General features: G+C 38.1%; 1 protein-coding gene across 1 annotated transcript in view; it reads left to right on the top strand.

The window, feature by feature from the left end:
* The window catches only part of LOC142097692 (BOS complex subunit NOMO3-like), a 64,711-nt gene extending 48,197 nt beyond the window's left edge, over positions 1 to 16,514 (top strand). The window contains exons 25-31 of the mRNA XM_075179752.1: positions 1,746 to 1,887; positions 2,296 to 2,379; positions 6,386 to 6,496; positions 9,723 to 9,824; positions 12,069 to 12,188; positions 12,894 to 12,986; positions 16,009 to 16,514. Coding sequence (XP_075035853.1) covers positions 1,746 to 1,887; positions 2,296 to 2,379; positions 6,386 to 6,496; positions 9,723 to 9,824; positions 12,069 to 12,188; positions 12,894 to 12,986; positions 16,009 to 16,140 — 784 coding nt within the window. The 3' untranslated portion in view covers positions 16,141 to 16,514. The remainder of the gene's footprint in view (positions 1 to 1,745; positions 1,888 to 2,295; positions 2,380 to 6,385; positions 6,497 to 9,722; positions 9,825 to 12,068; positions 12,189 to 12,893; positions 12,987 to 16,008) is intronic.
* Positions 16,515 to 19,689: the final 3,175 nt, after the last annotated feature.

Genomic DNA, 19,689 nt, shown 5'->3' with positions numbered 1-19,689 from the left:
CCTGTAGGGAGGGAGTTCCTGTCATCCTTATGGCTCCAGATTGGCCACAAAGAGCCTGGTATGCCAACATCCTAAAGATGGTGGCAGGTCCAGGATGGCGACTTCCTCTTCCTCTTCAGAAATATCTTCTATCACAGGATCCATTCCACCACCAGCACCTTTGTCAGCTAGCTTTAACAGCATGGCTGTTGAATCCAGGATTGTAAGAGCAAAAGGATTGTCCGAGAGTGTTATTCAGACTATGCTCAGAGCCAGAAAGCCAGTGTCATTACGTAATTTTCATAGGGTTTGGAAGATTTAAGTGATTTGGTGCGAATCCAAGGGTTTCCACACTTCTTCCTTTAGGCTTTTGTGGCTTCTTTTTTTTTCCTCCAAGGTGGACTGGATGGTGGACTGAAATTTGGTTCCCTTAAAGTTCAGATTTCGGTATAGTATAGTTCCAGAGGAAGTTAGCTCAGATCCCGGAGGTTCGGACTTTCTTACTAGGGTTTTGGCATATCCAGCCTCCATATGTCATTTCTATGTCCCCATAGGATCTTCATTTGGTTTTCACCGCTCTTCAACTTTCACCATTTGAGCCTTTGGAGACTAAAACACTTGACTTGGAAGGTGGCTTTTATTTTAGCCGTCGCTTCTGCTAGATGGATTTACGAGTTAATGGCCCTGTCTTGCAGATCTCCTCTTTTGCTATTTCATGATGACAGGGGAGTCTTGCGCACAGCTCCATCTTTCCATCCTAAGGTCGTGTTGCATCACCTTAATCAAAAAATTGTCATTCCCTCCTTCTGGGGGTCTAAGTCTTCAGATGACAGGATCAACTGGTCTTACGAACTGCTGATATCCTATCCAAGTTAACTCTCAGAGCTCTTACCACGTCCAGTAAGTCTGACTCTATGCTGGTTTTCTATGATGTGCATTAGCAGGGATTGGTTAGCATCTAAGTAGTTTCACCATCTCTTGACCAGGCAGACCTACAGACTGTTTCCAGTGGTGCTTTTATCACTGGTGGTTGAGAGGCGACAAGCTCAACAGGTGTCACCTGTTTGTGGGTAATGGTGACTACGGTAGCCATTATTTGGAGATGAAGCACTTTTGTTCTTCAGCACAGGCTCCAGGGTCTTTGGACTCAAAGTGCTTAAACTCATTGTGGTTTTAAACACTCTAGCTGCAAGACAGCAGTTCTTGTGAGGAAGGGATTTACTGGTACAGTCAGACAATGCCATGGCAATGGCTTATTTAAATCACCTGAGAGGTATGAAGAGCACTTTTGGTGATGAGAGAGGCCATCAGAAATTTGCATTGGGCGGAAGAGTATATTCCAGCCATTACAGCAGTCTTCATCCCAGTGCTAGAGAACTGGGACTTCCTCAGCAGGCAGGCCTTTCCCCCTCCGGGGAATGGTCTCTTCACCTGGAGGTATTACAGCAGCTGGTGATCAGGTGAGGTCAACCTGACATCGACATGATGGCATCTCTGTTGAACTACAAAGTGGAGCTCTTCTGCTACAGGACAATGGAATAGTCCTACTATTTGTTTAAATACACCTTTACACCTACTTCAAAATTAAAAAGTATATTGCATATTGTGGTGAATACTCCTTTCCGTTATTTATAAAGCATCCATTGCGATACTGTATATGAAAAACCTCTGTATTAAATAGTTTTCATAATTTCAGTACCCATGAGTAGATCTCTCATCACAATAATTGGTAAGTTTTTAATGTTTACCCATCCACATCATTGCAGTTGTTATGGAACCGTGTCCTCTCTGAACGGTGAACCTGAGCAAGGAGTGTCAGTGGAAGCTGTGGGTCAGAATGATTGTTCGATCTATGGTGAAGACACAGTCACAGATGATGAAGGGAAATTCAGACTACGCGGGTTAAGGGTGAGTGTAAACCTGATAAATTCCGCTTAGTGATTGCACTATTTAGTAACGATTGGAAAATACTCACCGTGCAGTTACACACTCATTGTATGAACACTGGAAATTGATATTCCCTGGATATACATTATGAATTAGAAGGTTTTCCCTTTTTTTGCTGCATCCATTTTTCTTCTGTTTGAGGCATATACAGCGGGAGAAATAAGTATTGAACCCATCAACATTTTTCTCAGTAAATATATATTTAATGTGGCTATTGTAATGAAATTTACAACAAACGTCAGCAACAACCCTTTTTATCCACTCATGCAAAGAAATAAAACCATAGAAAGTGATATGATGCAAGGAAAACTGTTTTTCCACAAGTTTGGGCCTAGATATTTCTATGACATTCTGTCCATTTATTTGCAGCCTGGATGTCTCTACCATGTGCAGTTGAAATCTGAGGGAAATGATCATATTGAACGTGCGTTGCCATCACATCGGGCAATAGAGGTCAGTCAATAAAATTCTATGTATTATTCTATAGAGTGGAAAAATATATATATTCAATTAAGTATTAAATATGTTTTTTCCTGGTGTGTTTAACTCATCGGCAGTTTTTAAGGCTGCAGAGTGGCAGAGCTGCCTGATCACAAACTGATTATAGATATGTAATTTGAGAAAGCCAGACAAATGATGTGTGGACCTCAGTGGTCCATTCCTCAATAGTAGTCCACTGCTGCTTAACAACTCCCAACAGCAGTCAGGTTTGATGTAAATGTTCTTCACGCATGCGGTAGGACTGGGTCATATACTGTTTTTATCACAATAATATTTTGATAATAAAATTCCTTTTTACATAGAAGCAGATTTTGGTGCAGCTAAACAATTGTCTTCAATGTAAAAACATATTTCACTGTGCTTTGTCTCAAAGCTGTTTTTTGAGAGGCGGCAATTTTATTAATGCAGTTCTTTGCCTTTAAATTTTGTCCTAAATGTTTCACATATTTCCTGCTACTTTTACTAAAAAAATCTGTGCAAATGATGAGATGATTAATGATGTGAGAGGTAAAACGACATGAATTTGGTAGTATATACAGATGGTGCAAGCTTGTTTTAGGTAAACACATGCAGCATTTGTCGGCATGAAGTAAATGATCACATGTATGGTGCTAGTGGTGAGATTTGAAATAAAGGGCAGAAAATGGCCAGTCTGTATTTACATAAAAAAAATAAAAATCCAAAACTTTTAAATAAAGACATGTTACATGCATGTATTAAGTGTCCTCTATATGCAGCAAAGTTCATACACTGGATGAAGAGGAATGGAGTTCTTCAAAGTATATAAAAACGCATGTGTCCTTGCATTTTTCATGTGCCTCTTTTCATGAGCTGCATAAGGAATCCCTTTGTTTTAAATGTAGCTCTGTTAAATGCATGTAAAATGCAGATCACCAATACACTATATATAGATATAGATATATATATATAGAGATATATAGATATATATAGATATATATATATAGATATAGATATCTCTCTATCTATCTAATATATAAAAGCCTAGCGGCGTGTGTGTGTGGCGATGAAGATGACAAGAACCTTTTTAACACCTTAAGTAGCTTGATTTGACTAGAATGCATGAGTATCATGGACGGGTTAACACCTGTGTATGTGTGTGTGTGTGTATATATGTATGTATATATAATTATAAAAGCAGTTTTGAAAATTCCAAACTTACGGCTGGCAAGATCTGGAAATTTCCTGTAGCATCACAATAATTGCGAGCATTTGTGTATAAATTCAATACAACATGCACGCATGGTTGTATATATTTACACATACTAAATGTTTTTTTTACAGGATATATGTAATATTTAATAATATGGAATTTTCGGTCGATTAATATCAAATACTCCTTCATGTATACACTTATAATGTTCAAACTTTATTCTATTCTATTAGGACATGCACTTATTATATCACTTTTATTAATTCATATAATCTGCACCACTCAACATGGTTATTATTTTCAAACCAGTATAGGGGTCCTTAAACACATTTACTCACCTTTTTATTGATCAGTTTCTGATCCATATGTTTTTGTTTAATTGTTGTTTAATTCATTCATATATATATTTTTATTTTCACTCTTCACTTGCTACACTCTGATCCAATTAATAATACACCACACTGAATATTTATTATATCACTTTTATTGAAAATATAAACATCACAGATTATTATTTATATTTGTATACTTACCATCATATACTTACCCTAATAGTACATATATTTAATGATAACCACTTAAATCTGTTATATAATTCGCCAAAAATTAATTACTTAGATATATAAATAACAATTGATGGAAATAAATATCTTACAATAAATAAGGAAACTAAAATTAAACATGGAATAAAAAATAAAAAATCAACAACAAAAACATAAAATAATACAATATAAAAACTTATTTTTTTAAAAAATCAAAAATTTTTTAAAAAGTCAGAAGTAAGTATGAGCACAATAAACAAACAAATAAAATAGGTACTTCAAATATGATTATTTTTCTAAAAAGTAATCACACATGGTGCGTCTCAAACTTAATTCCCTCCATAAGAGATCTAAAGATCGTATCATACTTATCATATCATAACTCCCTCCATATGAGACTCTAAAGAATATATCATAATATAAAATATTATTAAGGTAAATAAGGTAGTAATTATTTAGCTTTGAATTAATAGATATTAGTATTATAATACATCGAACCTTATATCCATCAACGGTATAGGTTCTATATTAGTTTAACACTGTCATACTGTATAATCCATCTGTGAGATCCATAATGACCAATATGAACGCCACCATAACAAGAATTACACTGATTGGTTGAGAGTAGTATAAATCCGAGCCTCTTACAGCAGCCCAGTAATTCCCATAACTAAGCCGTCTGGCGAAAAACGTACGCCGGGTTGACGTCACGCTAAATGAGGTCACACCTGGAAGTAGGGAGACGGACAGCGGCGTTTGACCTAACTTGTCCTAAGCAGAAAACTTTTTGATTAACTGTGCAATACCATTACTTTAGTCAATACATTTAACTATGTGCGTTTGTCTCTATCTATTTAGACACTTTGCAACTTGCGGAGGCATTCCTTTTGTAATTAACGCTGTAATGATTGAGAACAGTATGTGCTCTGTTTTAGTATACGCATAATCCACTATGTTACAGGTGGAACTTGCCTATCTGTCTTAATATTGACTACAAGCACTGATTAATCTCAACTCCTGAAGAACAGTGACCCTATATATTAGCAGCTAGCTAAGCGAGATGAGGTGCCAACTATACACTGTCTATGTGATATATACTACCAATGAATAGCAAGCAGTGTGCAATGAATAGCAGTGTGCAAAATAATAGGCATTTGTCCTTTTTTATATACTAACCCCAAGTGATATAAGAGTGGGTGTCAATTACATACATCTTATGTGACATATATCATCCAGCAACAGTGATAAAAAAAATTTCTTTGGACAACTATTTTTCTCCTTATGCTAGATATTTTAAATATATCAGCTAATGCTGCCACCAAGGGGGGTATTCAATTGTTGCTCCGGACCGCAAAAAAACGAGCGCGTTAAAACTTTTACCGTTTATACGGTAAACTTGCGCGTAAAAAACGTTAATACGGTAGTTTAATCGCTGAATTTCAGCGACTAATTACTGTATCAACGGTAATAGTTTTAACGCGCTCGTTCTTTCCGGCGGCCGGAGCAACAATTGAATAACCCCCTAGAGTTTACTTGTGTTAATTATTAAATAATTGCAACATTGTCTCCTTGCATATAACAGCCAAGGACTGTCAAAGGAAACATCTTATTTTCTTGAGGACACTATTATAACCTAGGAACTTTTCAGAATAGCCCCTTCCTTTGCCTATTTAGGCAATTTTTGAAAAAGGTGCATAATATCTGTATATACAATCACATAGGGTATTTTCACTGTTCATACAGGTCTGCATGACACTACATAATTAGGTCAGCCCTACTACCGGAGTGGTTTGTTTTAGTTCTTTATTCAACACTTTTTATTTTTAATATTTCGCCCTCTTTTTCAATTTGGTTGCATACTCATAGACGTTTTTAAAATATACTAATAAAGTTTAATGTATTAATGTAACCCTGTATTCATGCCTGGAGTGCTCGTTTGGTCACCCCTCTTCTCCTTGGATCTATATAACTACTACTTGTGACCTTAGCACCACCTCATGACATATACCATTATAATTGGTTCGCATGTGAGGTTGGTTAACACCTTGTGCGGAGCCTTTTCCCCTCCCCATTTTCCCCTCCTTTTTCCCTACATATACACGTCACAATAATTACCTATTTTACAGCTCCTACATTCTATTCTACATATCTAGTTAATTTGCATGATCTACAGATACTGCAAGAAAAACAGGCATTCCACCCGCCATCCACGAACAGTTCACATGCATTCTTTCTTTATTTTTAGGTTGGCAGTAGTGATATAGATGATGTTAACATTCTTGCCTTCCGTCAAATCAACCAGTTTGACCTAAGTGGAAATGTAATGACATCACCTGAGCAACTGTCTACCTTACTGGTAAGTCTATATCCAGATATGATTTCTCACATGCAATCACAGAAAAATATATATTGGGACTTAAACTGTGAGTTTTGTAACAGTGAGGGTTTTAAACAACGAGTCTGTTTCTTGACCATTAAGCCAACACTTCACCAAGGATTTGTCCAGAGCAGGGGTAGTTGAGTATTGTATGTCCCTGGGTATTGTTACAGATTTGGCTTACTCTGCCACCCTTTTGGGAGGCCACCGGACACTCACCAACTGTAAATGTCAACAGCGCACCACCGTGGTAGCCTGAGTGGTAGGAGAATAGTTGCTGCCACCACCAGGCTCCTTCATCAGCACCTGGAACCACTTGCATTCTGGGAGATATGTGTAGCTGCTGTAGCACCTATATAATGGTGATTATGGCCAAAAGCCAACAGCTAGCGGCTTACTGAACAGGACTGCTGGGTAGTACGTAGATCGTTGACTGGGGGCACTGGGTTCAACATGGGACCACGGATTCAACACTGGACCACCTAGGGATGGATGAGTGTGTTGGCTTTCATTTGTAGGTCACAGAAATACCGCAGGCATAGGGGGCTTGCAGGAATAGAGCAAAATATTTACTAATCGCAATGCTTAGTGCACAATAGTTCTTAAGATTCAGTTTAAAGGTAGTGGATGTACATAGACGCTTACTTTACATTGCTTTGTTGCCCTGTTTACTAAGTTTTTACACACGTTCGCACCTTATGGGTTAGTTGTATAAATAAACTATGTGAAAATGTTTGTACATGTTTAAATCCGTTTATAAATAGAAATGTATTTAGAACAAAAGGTATTTAAAACTACAGTAGTTAATTGTGGAGTGGACACTGTGGTGCCAAGGGGTCGCCCATGACTGATGTTCTTGTGTGTAAAAGGTTGGTTTTTTTTCAAGTGGAGATTTATGTTTAGAGATTAGGTGACTTGCAAGTAGCCATGTAAATCACTAAAAAAAACAAAAGAAGTAGGAGATTTGATCAAAAGCTCCCATTTGTAGATCTATTTAAATTCCCCCTGAATTAGTGCAGCGTTAAATGTATTACCGTTATTATGGTAATTTTAACCCGGCTTTCTGCTTGCAGCTCAGGGAGCTGTGAGCAGAAATCCGGCATTGAAACTACTGTAATAACGGTAATTAAGCGCATAATTACTGTAGTAATGCGCAGGCCGCGTTACTTTTACCAGTAACGCGGCCAATTGAATTCACCCCTTTTAAAGTCAGTTTTCAATAGTTGCAAGCTATTACAACAAATAAACAATAATTTAAAATAATAAATATAAATATTAGATTATGTGCTGGAAACATTCCTTAGAGATTCCATGTTGACCTGATCGCATTATGCAGTTGCTGCTGATCTCCCATTTTACCACATCATAAATGTGCTCTATTGGATTGCGATCTAGTGACACTGGAGGCTATTGGAGTACACTGAATTCATTGCTATGTTGGTGAAACCAGCTTGAGATAGCGAGTGTTTTGTGACATGACGCGTTATCCTGCTAGAAGTAGCCGCTAAGGTTGGGGATCTGTGCAGGGCAGTCAAGTTCTTCCACACAACTGGCAAAACCATTTTTTGATGGACCTCTCTTTGTCCATGGGGGCATTACCATGCTGAAACAGGAAAGGGCCAAACCCAGATTTGGTTGTTGACTGCCAGATGGTGAAGTGCAATTTGTTACTCCAGAGCGCATGTATTCAATGGTGGCAGTGTTCTACCCAGCAGAGTCCTATTATAATAGAATAAACCATTGTTTCTCCTATTTGAACAGGCACTATGTGAGCACTACAGCCAGTAGTGTGTTAGACCACTGGCCACCAGTCTGACCAGTCATGTCAAAATTATCTGGGGAAAACACTGGGCAATGTGCTTTACACCGCTCCAGTCAGAATTTGGCATTCTGCATGGTAATCTTAGGCTTATGTGCGTCTGCCCAGCCATAGAAACCCAATGTATTAAGCTCCTGACAAACGGTTCTTGTGCTAATGTTGATTCCAGAGGCAGTTTGGAACTCTGTACTGAATGTTGCAACCGAGAACAGAGCTGTTTGATCGCATAGTGAAATAGACATGTGTGTCTTGAATAAGCAATTTGAAATTGTTATTGGTAGACGAAAAAATATATTACTGTTCACTATACAACATGGCAGTTAGTTGTGTCATTAAATTCAAAGCACCTCTGGTCAGAAGCTGGGTACAGATTATAGAAAATGACTTCAGATGTGATTTCTGTAACGATTTTACCAATGACTGAAAGTCATGCAGATTTATGTGTACACACTTACACAACTTACCTTCAGATCTGTGATCTTCATCTCTCATAACCATCTGCTGTAAAGATCGTGTCTGCACGCTCTATGCCAGTGTTGGCTAACCTGTGACACTCCAGGTGTTGTGAAACTACAAGTCCCAGCATACCGTTCCAGAAATAAGCTGCTATATATATTGGCAAAGCATGCTGGGACTTGTAGTTTCACAATACACTTGGAGTGTCACAGGTTAGCCAACACTGCTCTATACAGATCTGCCTACACTGCTGGAGTGCATACACATTCCACATTTTCCCGACATCTTTCCATCCTTGATCGCAATTTTTAGGAAGTTTATAAAACCAAATCAAACGATACCATGTGCTTTGGTACAATAAAAGATGATCATAAAAACATACACCCTAATGCAATATCTGACCAAACAGTTGTTTATCATGTGGTCTGCACGATAATTGCATCAGTGTGGGTAGCACAGTGGCCTAGTGGTTAGCACTTCTGCCTCACAGCACTGGGGTCATGAGTTTGATTCCCGACCATGGTCTTATCTGTATGGAATTTGTATGTTCTCCCCGTGTTTGCGTGGGTTTCCTCCCACACTCCAGAAACATACTACTAGGTTAATTGGCTGCTATCAAAATTGACCCTTGTCTCTCTCTCCCTGTCTGTCTGTCTGTGAGTGTGTGTCTATATTAGGGAATTTAGACTGTAAGCTCCAGTGGGGCAGGGACTGATGTGAATGGGTTCTCTGTACAGCGTTGCGGAATTAGTGGTGCTATATAAATAAATGATGACGATGATGTGTGTACCCAGCTAATAGCACAGTAACATGCTTCATTGTATAAAGGTTATTAACCGTTCAGAATGAATGTGTGACAAAAATCGACCTTCATGGTGTACAGATTTTATAGGAAGATTTGCTTATGTTCTTTTTTTTCTTTTTATGTAGGTGAAGCTCTATAAAAGTGACAATTTGGACAACCCTATACAGTCTGTGTCTCTGGGACAGTCCCTATTTTTCCATTTCCCCCCTCTGCTCCGAGATGGAGAGGTAAAGATTTACTGTATTTGTTTACATAGTTTTATATTTAGGCGTGAAATAGAAAGTTGAGGATGCCCAACACCAGGTGTATTATAACTGCAGTCATACATTGGTAGGTTCTACTAGAATCAAAGGCTTAATAGTTTCCAATACGGCCAACTCTAAAGTTCAAATAAATAAAACCTACTTTTATTAGCGCTGTCTAGTTCCTAGTCCATTGGCGAGCTGTATTCCCTAGTTTCACACACAGGTGTTGGATACACATTAATAATATGTTTAATGGTTTTAAATGCATAACCACATTGTAAAACACATAGACATGAATATCAATTCACCCGACCATTAAATATGCTTGCTTTTGTTCTCTTTTTTTTTTTTAAATCCTTTGCAAGGCATGAAAAATTGAATTTAAGTTACTGAAATATTTTTTATTTTACATATCATTAAGTACCACTGCCATTTTTTTCATAGATTTGCCATTTAACAGTGCAGGTTTGTGTAGTAATGAGGATCAAACTGTTTGATCTCATGACGTAACGGCAAATTAGCTTTAGAAGGTAACACATTTATACATCGGGTATTAAATAGTGTAGTAGAGTTTGGTGGGTTTTTTTTTTTCTCCTATTCCGTATGGAAGCCTCCAATACATTACCCAGTGTGATAAGTATGGCTTATACTGGAAAAAATAATATGTACTTCCACTAAATTTGAAATGGGGGTGCCAATTGCAGAGTGACATCTCCAACAAGTGGATGGGATACCTGGGGACATTTTCTTAAGGGGGCTAGGGCATTTGTACCATCTTGTCATAATCTTGAATTGTGTTTCTACAAGGCTAGAGGAACATATCTTTGCCATTATAAAAAATCTTTAGGCAATATCTCTGATTTGATAATGGTTAATACCCACCAAGTGAAAATGCATCCTAAATCCTTTAAATTCATAATAAGATTTACCAAACAATAAATATTCTACAGAAATATATATTTAAATTTGTAAGGATGCTTGTCGAAGTCGTATAATTGGATGAATGAAAAGTATATTGGTTAATATTGTTTTATCGTGTGATTGCACTCAGCATGCCACGCTACACGGGGCATGGCGCTATCACGCGGTAAAATACGCACACACTCGCACTACAGCATTTGGTTATTTATATATTTCGTATTTATTAAAGGTTTCAATCCACATTCATTTATTAGTAAAATGTATTAGATTGTATATTTATTTATATATAATACTGTAGTAAAGGTTTTTATGGTTCAGATGTTTTAAAAGATAAAGAGTTTGGTCTCATATTAAAGCTTATTTCACCAGCATTAACCCGTTGTGGATGGAATAGCGATCGCATCTAGCGATTGCAAGATACAAGCAATATGAGATTAATGCTCTTAAATACTTTTATGTGGGTCAGTTTGAACTGGTCATTCAGAGTCAAATCATGGGAACAATAGGGTGGGGGATGTTCCCCTCACCCTCTGTAAGGATCAAATGAACTGACCTATAACTTGCAAGGAACTCGATTGCCATTAACCCCCGGACTAAGTGTTAGCTGGACAAGTATATACAAGCATGCTGGCTTTTGTCCTCTCTCTTTCTTTTGGAAACTGGAAATGTGACCGCATGGCTACAGTCATTGAACCTGAATGAAACCTATAAGGAAGATGTAATATATTCGGTGTTTTCATACTTTCCTGTTTTAATGTAACATCTTTAATAGGTATCATGTATCGGCTATATTGTACTGTATTGTACTTATTTATTGAACTGCTAAACAAATTGCTTTTGCTAAATAAATTGCTTGTGCTTCGGAAACACAATACAATCGCTTGGGCAATGCTTATTTGAAACGATAGAATTACTTTAATAATGCTGCTGATTCGTTGATTAGAAATTGGTGACCTCACCGAGGAGCTTTGCTTATTGGTGACATCACCGAGGAGCTTTGCTTATTGGTGACATCACCCGAGGAGCTTTGCTTATTGGTGACATCACCCGAGGAGCTTTGCTTATTGGTGACATCTCCCAGGAACTTTGGTTATTGGTGAATTGATAGCCTGCATTCTTATGGATATTGCTTCAGACAACATAATGACTGGTCCCCTTGTTATGTGACACTAGGTAAAACAAATGTTTTTCCCTCTGATTCTGTCAAGTCCCGTAGAACATTTGTCTCTTTAAATATCCTTGATCGCTATGGTAACTAGATAAATAACATTGCTACTTTCTTTTTTACAACTCTCTTCAACCTAGACCTATGTTGTACAGCTGGATTCCACCTTACCGAAATCTCAGTATGACTACACCCTGCCTCAGATCTCCTTCAGCACACAGGGGTACCACAAACACATCTCTCTGACATTCAACCCTACGGTCAGTCTTGAATTATTTTTCCTGTTTCATCATCATTTATTTTCTGGAAAGAATTGCTGGTTCACATTTACTACTCTTGTGTGCCCATTAAATATTCCTAAATGAATGTTTTGAGAAGACAAAACTTTCTTGCTCCAGCTCAAATATACATTTTTTGGACCTACAGATTTGTGAGTTGGCGCGTACCTTGTGTGACTTTACTGCTGGCGGGAAGCACACATATATATATATATATATATATATATATATATATATATATATATATATATATATATATATATATATATATATATATATTATATGTGTGTGTATAGCAAAGATGGGAAAAAAAATGTAACGGCGCTGTTGTATATAATACCAATTTACCTGGTGGAACGTGAGGCTGTACTTTAGACTCATTTTTGGCAGATCTTTTTGTTGTTCAAAAGCAATGTTAGTATAGATTCTTGACCCTGAAGTCAAAATCTAATTACTATTGTATTCAAAATGTAATACTGCAGATCTGATTACCTTGCTTTGTGTATTTTGCCAGCTTAATTTTCCAGAACAGTACAGTATATACTCACAAGTATTATATTATCATTATAGACGTCTCGTAATCTATTTCATTATATCTATGTATTTAATAAATATTAATATTTATTTTAATATTTCATCCAATATTTATGTCTATATATTTATGACCTGCTTTTGTTTTACTTGCAGAGAAAGTTACCTGAGCAGGATGTTGTTCAGGGCTCATATCTTGCACTTCCTTTGACCTTGCTGCTGTTATTTGCTGGTTACAAGTATGACAAGGTAACTGCTCCCATTGACTCGCTTCTGCACAATACGTTAGAAGCTTAACAGACAGTATAGTAGATGGTTAACCAAAACTGTATACTGGCATCCAGTGTTTGCACAATGTATTACTTCTAGACAACAGAACTGGTCAATGTGACATCCTGGACAGATAGTTGCTGTCTTCCTGCACTGGTTGTTTGAGCCATAACATGACTGTGGCTTCTCTGCTTGTCAGTAAACTGTTACTTCTATTGCCCTCTGGAAAATGTTTTAACATCAATCATGTTGTACAGAATGGCAGCAAGAAACTCACTGAGCCTTAAAGAAGTACCAAAATCTAAATAGTACAGCCCTGCTAGCAGTAGGAGAACACTACAGTAAACCTTACTTATATAGTTGCACTTCATTTCTAGTTACAGAAACTGTTGATTCCCCCGTATGGGGTCTGTCTTCTGTACATGTTCTTGTTTGCCATTAACAACCTTAGACAATGCTTGGCAGGAGCCTCTTGTCTTTTACAGCATCATAGTGCTTATTGACAGTCTCTGCTGATAAATCTACGTAACACTGAGACTGTTGATCGTTACTCTGGCACCTAAGGAATAAGGATAGTCATTCAGTGGTTGCATAGCTGTTATAGGCAACCAGTACAAACATGAGAAACTTAGCCAGACCTTAGGAAGACTCATCACCTGCTCTAACTAAAGAATCTGTAACCTGAGGAAAAGTTGTACAGTACGGTTCTTACCTTCTGTCAGCAGCGCTCAGGTTTTTATAAGTCTGGACTCGTGCTTAAAAGCAGGCTAATGAAATAACACGTAGTTTGGCGCAGCAGTGGACAACATGCGGGCTGTCTGCTGAGCCTTCGCTTGTGACCCCCCCACCCCCCCAAGCAGGCTGATCCTGATCTGATTAGAACCGGGACTGCCGACTTCCACGTCATGTGACCTCCTCTGCACAGTGCATGGAGGTCACATGGCATACCTGGAGGAGGAGAGGGTGCACTTTGCTCAACCTCCTTCCTTATGTGGCCCCCTTGAAGTCTGGAGGGCCCTCAAAGGGAATTTAGCGTATGCCATCAGAGCAAACATATTAGGTCTTGTGTTTTTGGCCACACTGTAAAACGAAAGTAATAGATGACTGCACCTTTATGAAACCGTACTGTCTAGTTAAATAAACTGTAGCAGTAATTTCTCATTACTAGAGTGACCTTTTAGTGTATTGATGGTAATTGCTTAGCAGCCTGAATAATGACCGCTGTATTTCTATGGTCTCTCATTACATAACAAGTCTGATATACCAGTGAGACCTGCGGACCATCTGTCATGCTTTCTTTACTTGACATGTGTAAATAGTTTTTGGCTGAAGAATAGGTCAGACTGTGTCAGGAATTGCAAAGTGAGAAGAGATCCAACTCTGAGTTTCATGTGATTTTTTTTTTTTCTGTTACATTGTAGCTGTTTTTTCTGTTAAATTCTTTGAGACCACTTCACTTTTTAGTACTTATAGATCTATAAAACAAATTCAGCTAAATACAATAGGGCAATTCTAGGTGTAATGTTGCCCACACTTTAAAATGCCTGCTCCCAAGTAGGTTTCAACAACCCTAAGCTCATTTAGTATTGAAGTAGTTCCTGATTCAACCATTCCCCACACCGATCAGAATAGAAACCTAATTCATTAGGCTTCGTTGTAAGCTATCATTCTGGGCTGGCTGTAACTACATTAAGGGGCATATTCAATTCTTTTGAATCCCCGCGGCGTTAAACTATTACCGTTATTACGGTAATATTAAACTGGATTTCAGCTCGCGGCTCAGGGAGCTGCGAGCTGAAATCCAGCGAGAAAACTACCCTAATAACGGTAAAAGTGCGTGCGCAGCAAGATTTTTGGCATTTTCGCCAGCAATTGAATATGCCCCTTAGAGAGTTATCTTCCATGGAACCACTTGCTTCTGGGTGGTGTGTGTTCCTCTGGCTGGATTCTCTTGACCTCCCTACTTGGGATCAGGGATGCTGGGTAGTTGGCAGAATGTGGAATCAAGATGCTTGCCTCAACCCCTAACTCCCTGTCTTGTGTTATCTGTAGGTCACAGGAACACAGGAGGTACAGATAGAGCAGGATGTTTAGTAATAGTGATATTTATTGCTCAGTTACAGTTCTTAAGGGAGCGTTATCATGTAACACCTTGCCCTCTGTATACAGTTTTACAAAAATTTGTTGGCAAGGGGATAATCTAGCCCCCTGCCCCTTCAGTTAGTCCAGGCTGGTTTCCAAATCTCTCACAGGAATCACCCTGGACCATGCTCTTACTTTAACATTATCCTCTGTGGCAGTGATGTGTTCTCACAGCCTGTCCATGCACTGTCAGGAATCTTTATCTGGATCTCTCCTTAAAGGAGAACTTCTGACAGAAAATAATTATTAATCATAGACACCTCATATCTCCAACTAGTAGAATTGCGGTAGTCTTTGGCAGAACTGAGACTTGTCAAATCAGCATTTCTGAGCAGCACCATTTTGTATTATAGATCTTTCACCAGGTAAACTTCAGGCAAAAATAACCTTCTACCTGAAAGTCACCTGTAAGAGTATTACAAAGAAATTACAAAACATACCATATAAATAATTTATTTAAATTCCTATGTATGCAATTTCCTTGTCACTGCAATGTGTAACCATTGTCAGAACGCTCCATATTGGAATTGTGAGAATATATTGTCAGATTACAGAACGTACCATATTGGAATTGTGAGAATATATTGTCAGATGAGAATATTTTTGCGGGGGAGGTGTTGCACTAAAAAATTCCAGTTTTTGGATTGCAAAGGCTCAATCTTTGGATATTGCATTTTTTTTAGGTTCATGGTCTGAAGTTTTAAGACCAGTATATAGAACAGGGAAGTAATTACAGTGGAAAAGGACATGTGTTTTTTTTTTTTTGTGTTTTTTTTCTTTCTTTTTGTTTGTTTTGGGTTTTTTTTTTATAGTCACCTGCCTTATTAAGTCAATATTTTCTTGTTTCCCCTTTTGCCAGTTGGTTCCCCTGCTGTTGCAGCTGACAAGTCGTCTGCAAGGAGTTCGTGCACTCGGACAGACAGGAGTTGACACTAGCAACCCAGAGGATGCAAAAAGACTTCAAAAAAGACAAAAGACACGGCGGACGTAAAGAAAAAGGTATTACGGTGTGAAGTGACATTGAAGTCATGCTTGGACCCTTGGGACATGTTATGGAAATGCTTCTTGGTTTTGGAAGAAACTACAGACTACAAATACAGTTTTACTACAGTACATGATCCTTTTTTAAAAATAAAATTTGTTTTGTACATTTCGGTTGTATATAAACAGATTCTGAACCTTGATTTAACTCGGAAATTAAAAGAATGTGACCACTTTTTGTAATTTTTTCCACTGGAAATAATTTATTTTTTATCATCACTGAAATACTTGACTGTTGAGTCTTGCACAAATTAATTTATCTTCATAACTAATTTCCCAAGGAATCTCAAATAAAGAGTAGCATTGTTTGCCTTTTTACCTACAGTGATATTTTGAGTTTTATTTGCCGAAATCATGGGACAGCTTGCTCTTGGTCAGCTGCCGGAGTTCCCAGCATACAGGGCTGTTTCTGAGTGGTAAGAATAGTAATGGATTGCAATAAAACCGTCCACTATATGTGTATTCTTTATGTGAAAATGAAGGTGCTCAATATCACATATGCTGTACAGTTTAATCAAGCCTGTATCTGGATTGTGCCAAAACAGTGTGTGTGTAGTATGTGTACTTGTTAGTGCATTTAATCATGTGCTAGAATATTCCTTATTTTTAGATTTGTCACTTATCAACACGGGTATGGGATCTTTTATCTGCACTGCTTGGGACTCCCGGAAAAGTATTTTTTCTGGAACATGCTAAATTAGATTTTAAAAAAAGAAATAAAAAAAATACTTCCCCTGGTATGCTCCTCATTATTAAATTGTATAGCAGTGCTCTTCACAGTGATTATAGAAGAACTCTTGATTATCATGTCTGTGTATGATGATATTCCAAAAACCAGCAACATATTTTTTTTTTTTTTTTTTTTTATGTTTTCAGTTTTTACTCTCTTAATAACAAGTGTCTGCGCAAAATATCTCACACCTGTATATCGGATTTACAGAACCTTGGAGCAATGAACAAGTGTATCTGGCCGTATATACTTAATATAAAGGATAGCAGAATACAAACCAAAAAATAAAAAAAAAGTAAGTGAAGGCTTTAAAAATAAATAAATAAAAAATGAGGATATGAAGACTGTAGGTCTGGGCAAGCTAAGAAGTCTAACCTCTAGGACTGTGTAAACTACAAATAGGGAAAGTTCTGTATAAATGACTGTATCTATCTGTTTTTGAGAGGTAAAGTCTTGCATCCATTGTTGTGAAAGAGCTAGACAGATGAACACACCTGGGTCTGTCTTGGGTAGTATAGGTGCATTAATGCACAAGACTACATGTTGGGATGTTTAAATTAGTATATATTGTACATGCCTCCAGGCATTCTGCTGAACGTTTCATAAAAAAGTAATGGAATTTTCCAATTATTTCAGTTAAGTCCCTTGATCCATTAGGAACACACAATGCACAAGCTATGTACAGCTGGTTACATGGGAGGAGGGGGGGCACTTCTCTCTTAAGGCCATGTCCTTTTATATGTGGATACCTATAAAGAAAAATAAATGCTCAATTAGATGATCTACATTATTCAGGTTCTTTACTTCATTAATCAACCCACAAATAAATCTGATTAAAGACCTCTTGAAAAGTTTATCATAAGTGCATAAAGATTTTATCAGTGTTTAAAGATTTTACTGCATTTTCTGTGCATAAAAATAGGTACTGTAAATCATACACTTGAACATGCCCACAATTATTTTGATTTATATGAATACTGAGGCCAGCTCACTTGATAAGCCTTTAAAGACCTTAAACAGCTGGTGAGCAGTGGCAGCACTGCAGAGCCAGCTTTCTGCCCGCTCGAAGTAACCGAATCCCTGGAACAACAGGTAGGCAATGCTTCATATGACTAAAAGTACATTGTGAATCAAAGTGCCAAATCAAACTCTGATGGTGAGGAACATTGTATAGAAAACGTATAAATGTAAAAAAATTGCCAATAGTCTTCCCCACACACACCTTTTTTTTAAATATAGTTCATATTGTTAGTAAGTGCCAACAATGCATTCTGTGAACATTTCTACTGGCACTCGCCTGGTCTGCAGTATAGAAATATATAATGATTGTGTTACTGCTAGCGGCTATTGATATAATCTTGTAGAACTAGTGGTAGAAGTCTTCACCTATAGCAGCCACTTTCCCCTAGAACTTGTTGTGCTCACAGGTACTTGGATGCCCCCAGGTCTTAACTCTAGTGTAGTGTAAGCTTTTCTACAATACCGCAGCAGGGAGGTAGGAGGTGGTAGACAAAATAGTATCGGATAGTCAAAGACAGGCTGTGGGGTCAAGGGTCCGAAGCAGGAAGAGTAGTCAGGGACAGGCCATTGGGTCAGGGCTGGCAGCAAGCAGGGATCTCCGAGTAGCAAAGCCAAGGGTCAGGGCAATCAGAACACAAGCAGAATCCAGGAACAGACCAGGGGTCACAACAGAAGGTCAAACAGTAGTGAAGCAGAGTATCCACAAGTACACAGATACCAGAACAGGAGCAGGTCAGCAACAGACAAAATGTACGCTATAACTGGCAGGGAGGCTAAGCCCTCCCTGCCTTAAATATATATAAATTTGGCCAATCACAGTTTAGGGGCTGGAAGTATCATAATTGGCCCCCCAGGACGGCTTAATAAATTGTTACTTTGTGCACGCACCCAGCTGTCACAGATGCCAGGGCACTGAGTGTAATAGCGTCCTGGTGACTGCCAGGACGGAGCTCCCGAAAATGACGTCCCGGCTGTTGCCAGGGCAGTCGGGACTCGGGAGGAGAGAGCCAGGCACGAGCTGCGGCTCACAACAGTTTGGCTGATTGGTTGAATTTTAGGCAATGTTTGCAAGTTTAATTTGCAAATAAATGTGTTGATATTGGCCATTGGAGTACAGCATAAGGCACAACTGATTGTCCACTTTATTCATAGTAGCAAGTTGCTTTCTTATTTGCTTTTACAGCAGCCTGAGGGCATGAACACAGCAAGGTGTGGCACAGGTATGCTTGTCCCTCTTATTTCACTTTTTTTTTTTCATCTCATCCCTTCTCATTCCTAAAATGTGCACTTGGATTGCGAACTGGCAAAGGGGGGCTCCACTCACGGCTTTTAATCTGAATTTGCCAATGTGTTGTTGGAACCATTCCAGGATTTTTCTAGCTTAGTAGCATGGATTATTTTCCTGATGGAAAGGTCCATTCTCAGATGGGTACAATACTGGCATGGAGACATGCACCTGATCTGTAATATTACAGATATTCTGTGGCATTCAAACATTGCTCTACTTGCGCAAAAAGAGAAAGCTAATTAATAAAACTCCGTGGAAATGTGTGCTTAAATTTGTGTATATATAGCAAATACAGAATTCTAAGCTTATTTCTGTAACACAAGACTTTGTGCTTTAATTATAGGTAAAGCATGACTAAAATACAGTAAACATCTTCACCTACACCTCTGTGTGTATATATAGTTCACATTTTCAGACTGTGGTTCTAGACATAAATAATATTAAAAATTATATAATTCTGC

The sequence above is a fragment of the Mixophyes fleayi genome, chromosome 7 (genome assembly GCF_038048845.1).
Source record: "Mixophyes fleayi isolate aMixFle1 chromosome 7, aMixFle1.hap1, whole genome shotgun sequence".
Taxonomy (NCBI): Eukaryota; Metazoa; Chordata; class Amphibia; order Anura; family Limnodynastidae; genus Mixophyes; species Mixophyes fleayi.
The sequence above is the reverse complement of the archived record's forward strand: the minus strand, read 5'-3'. Positions and strand labels throughout refer to the sequence as shown.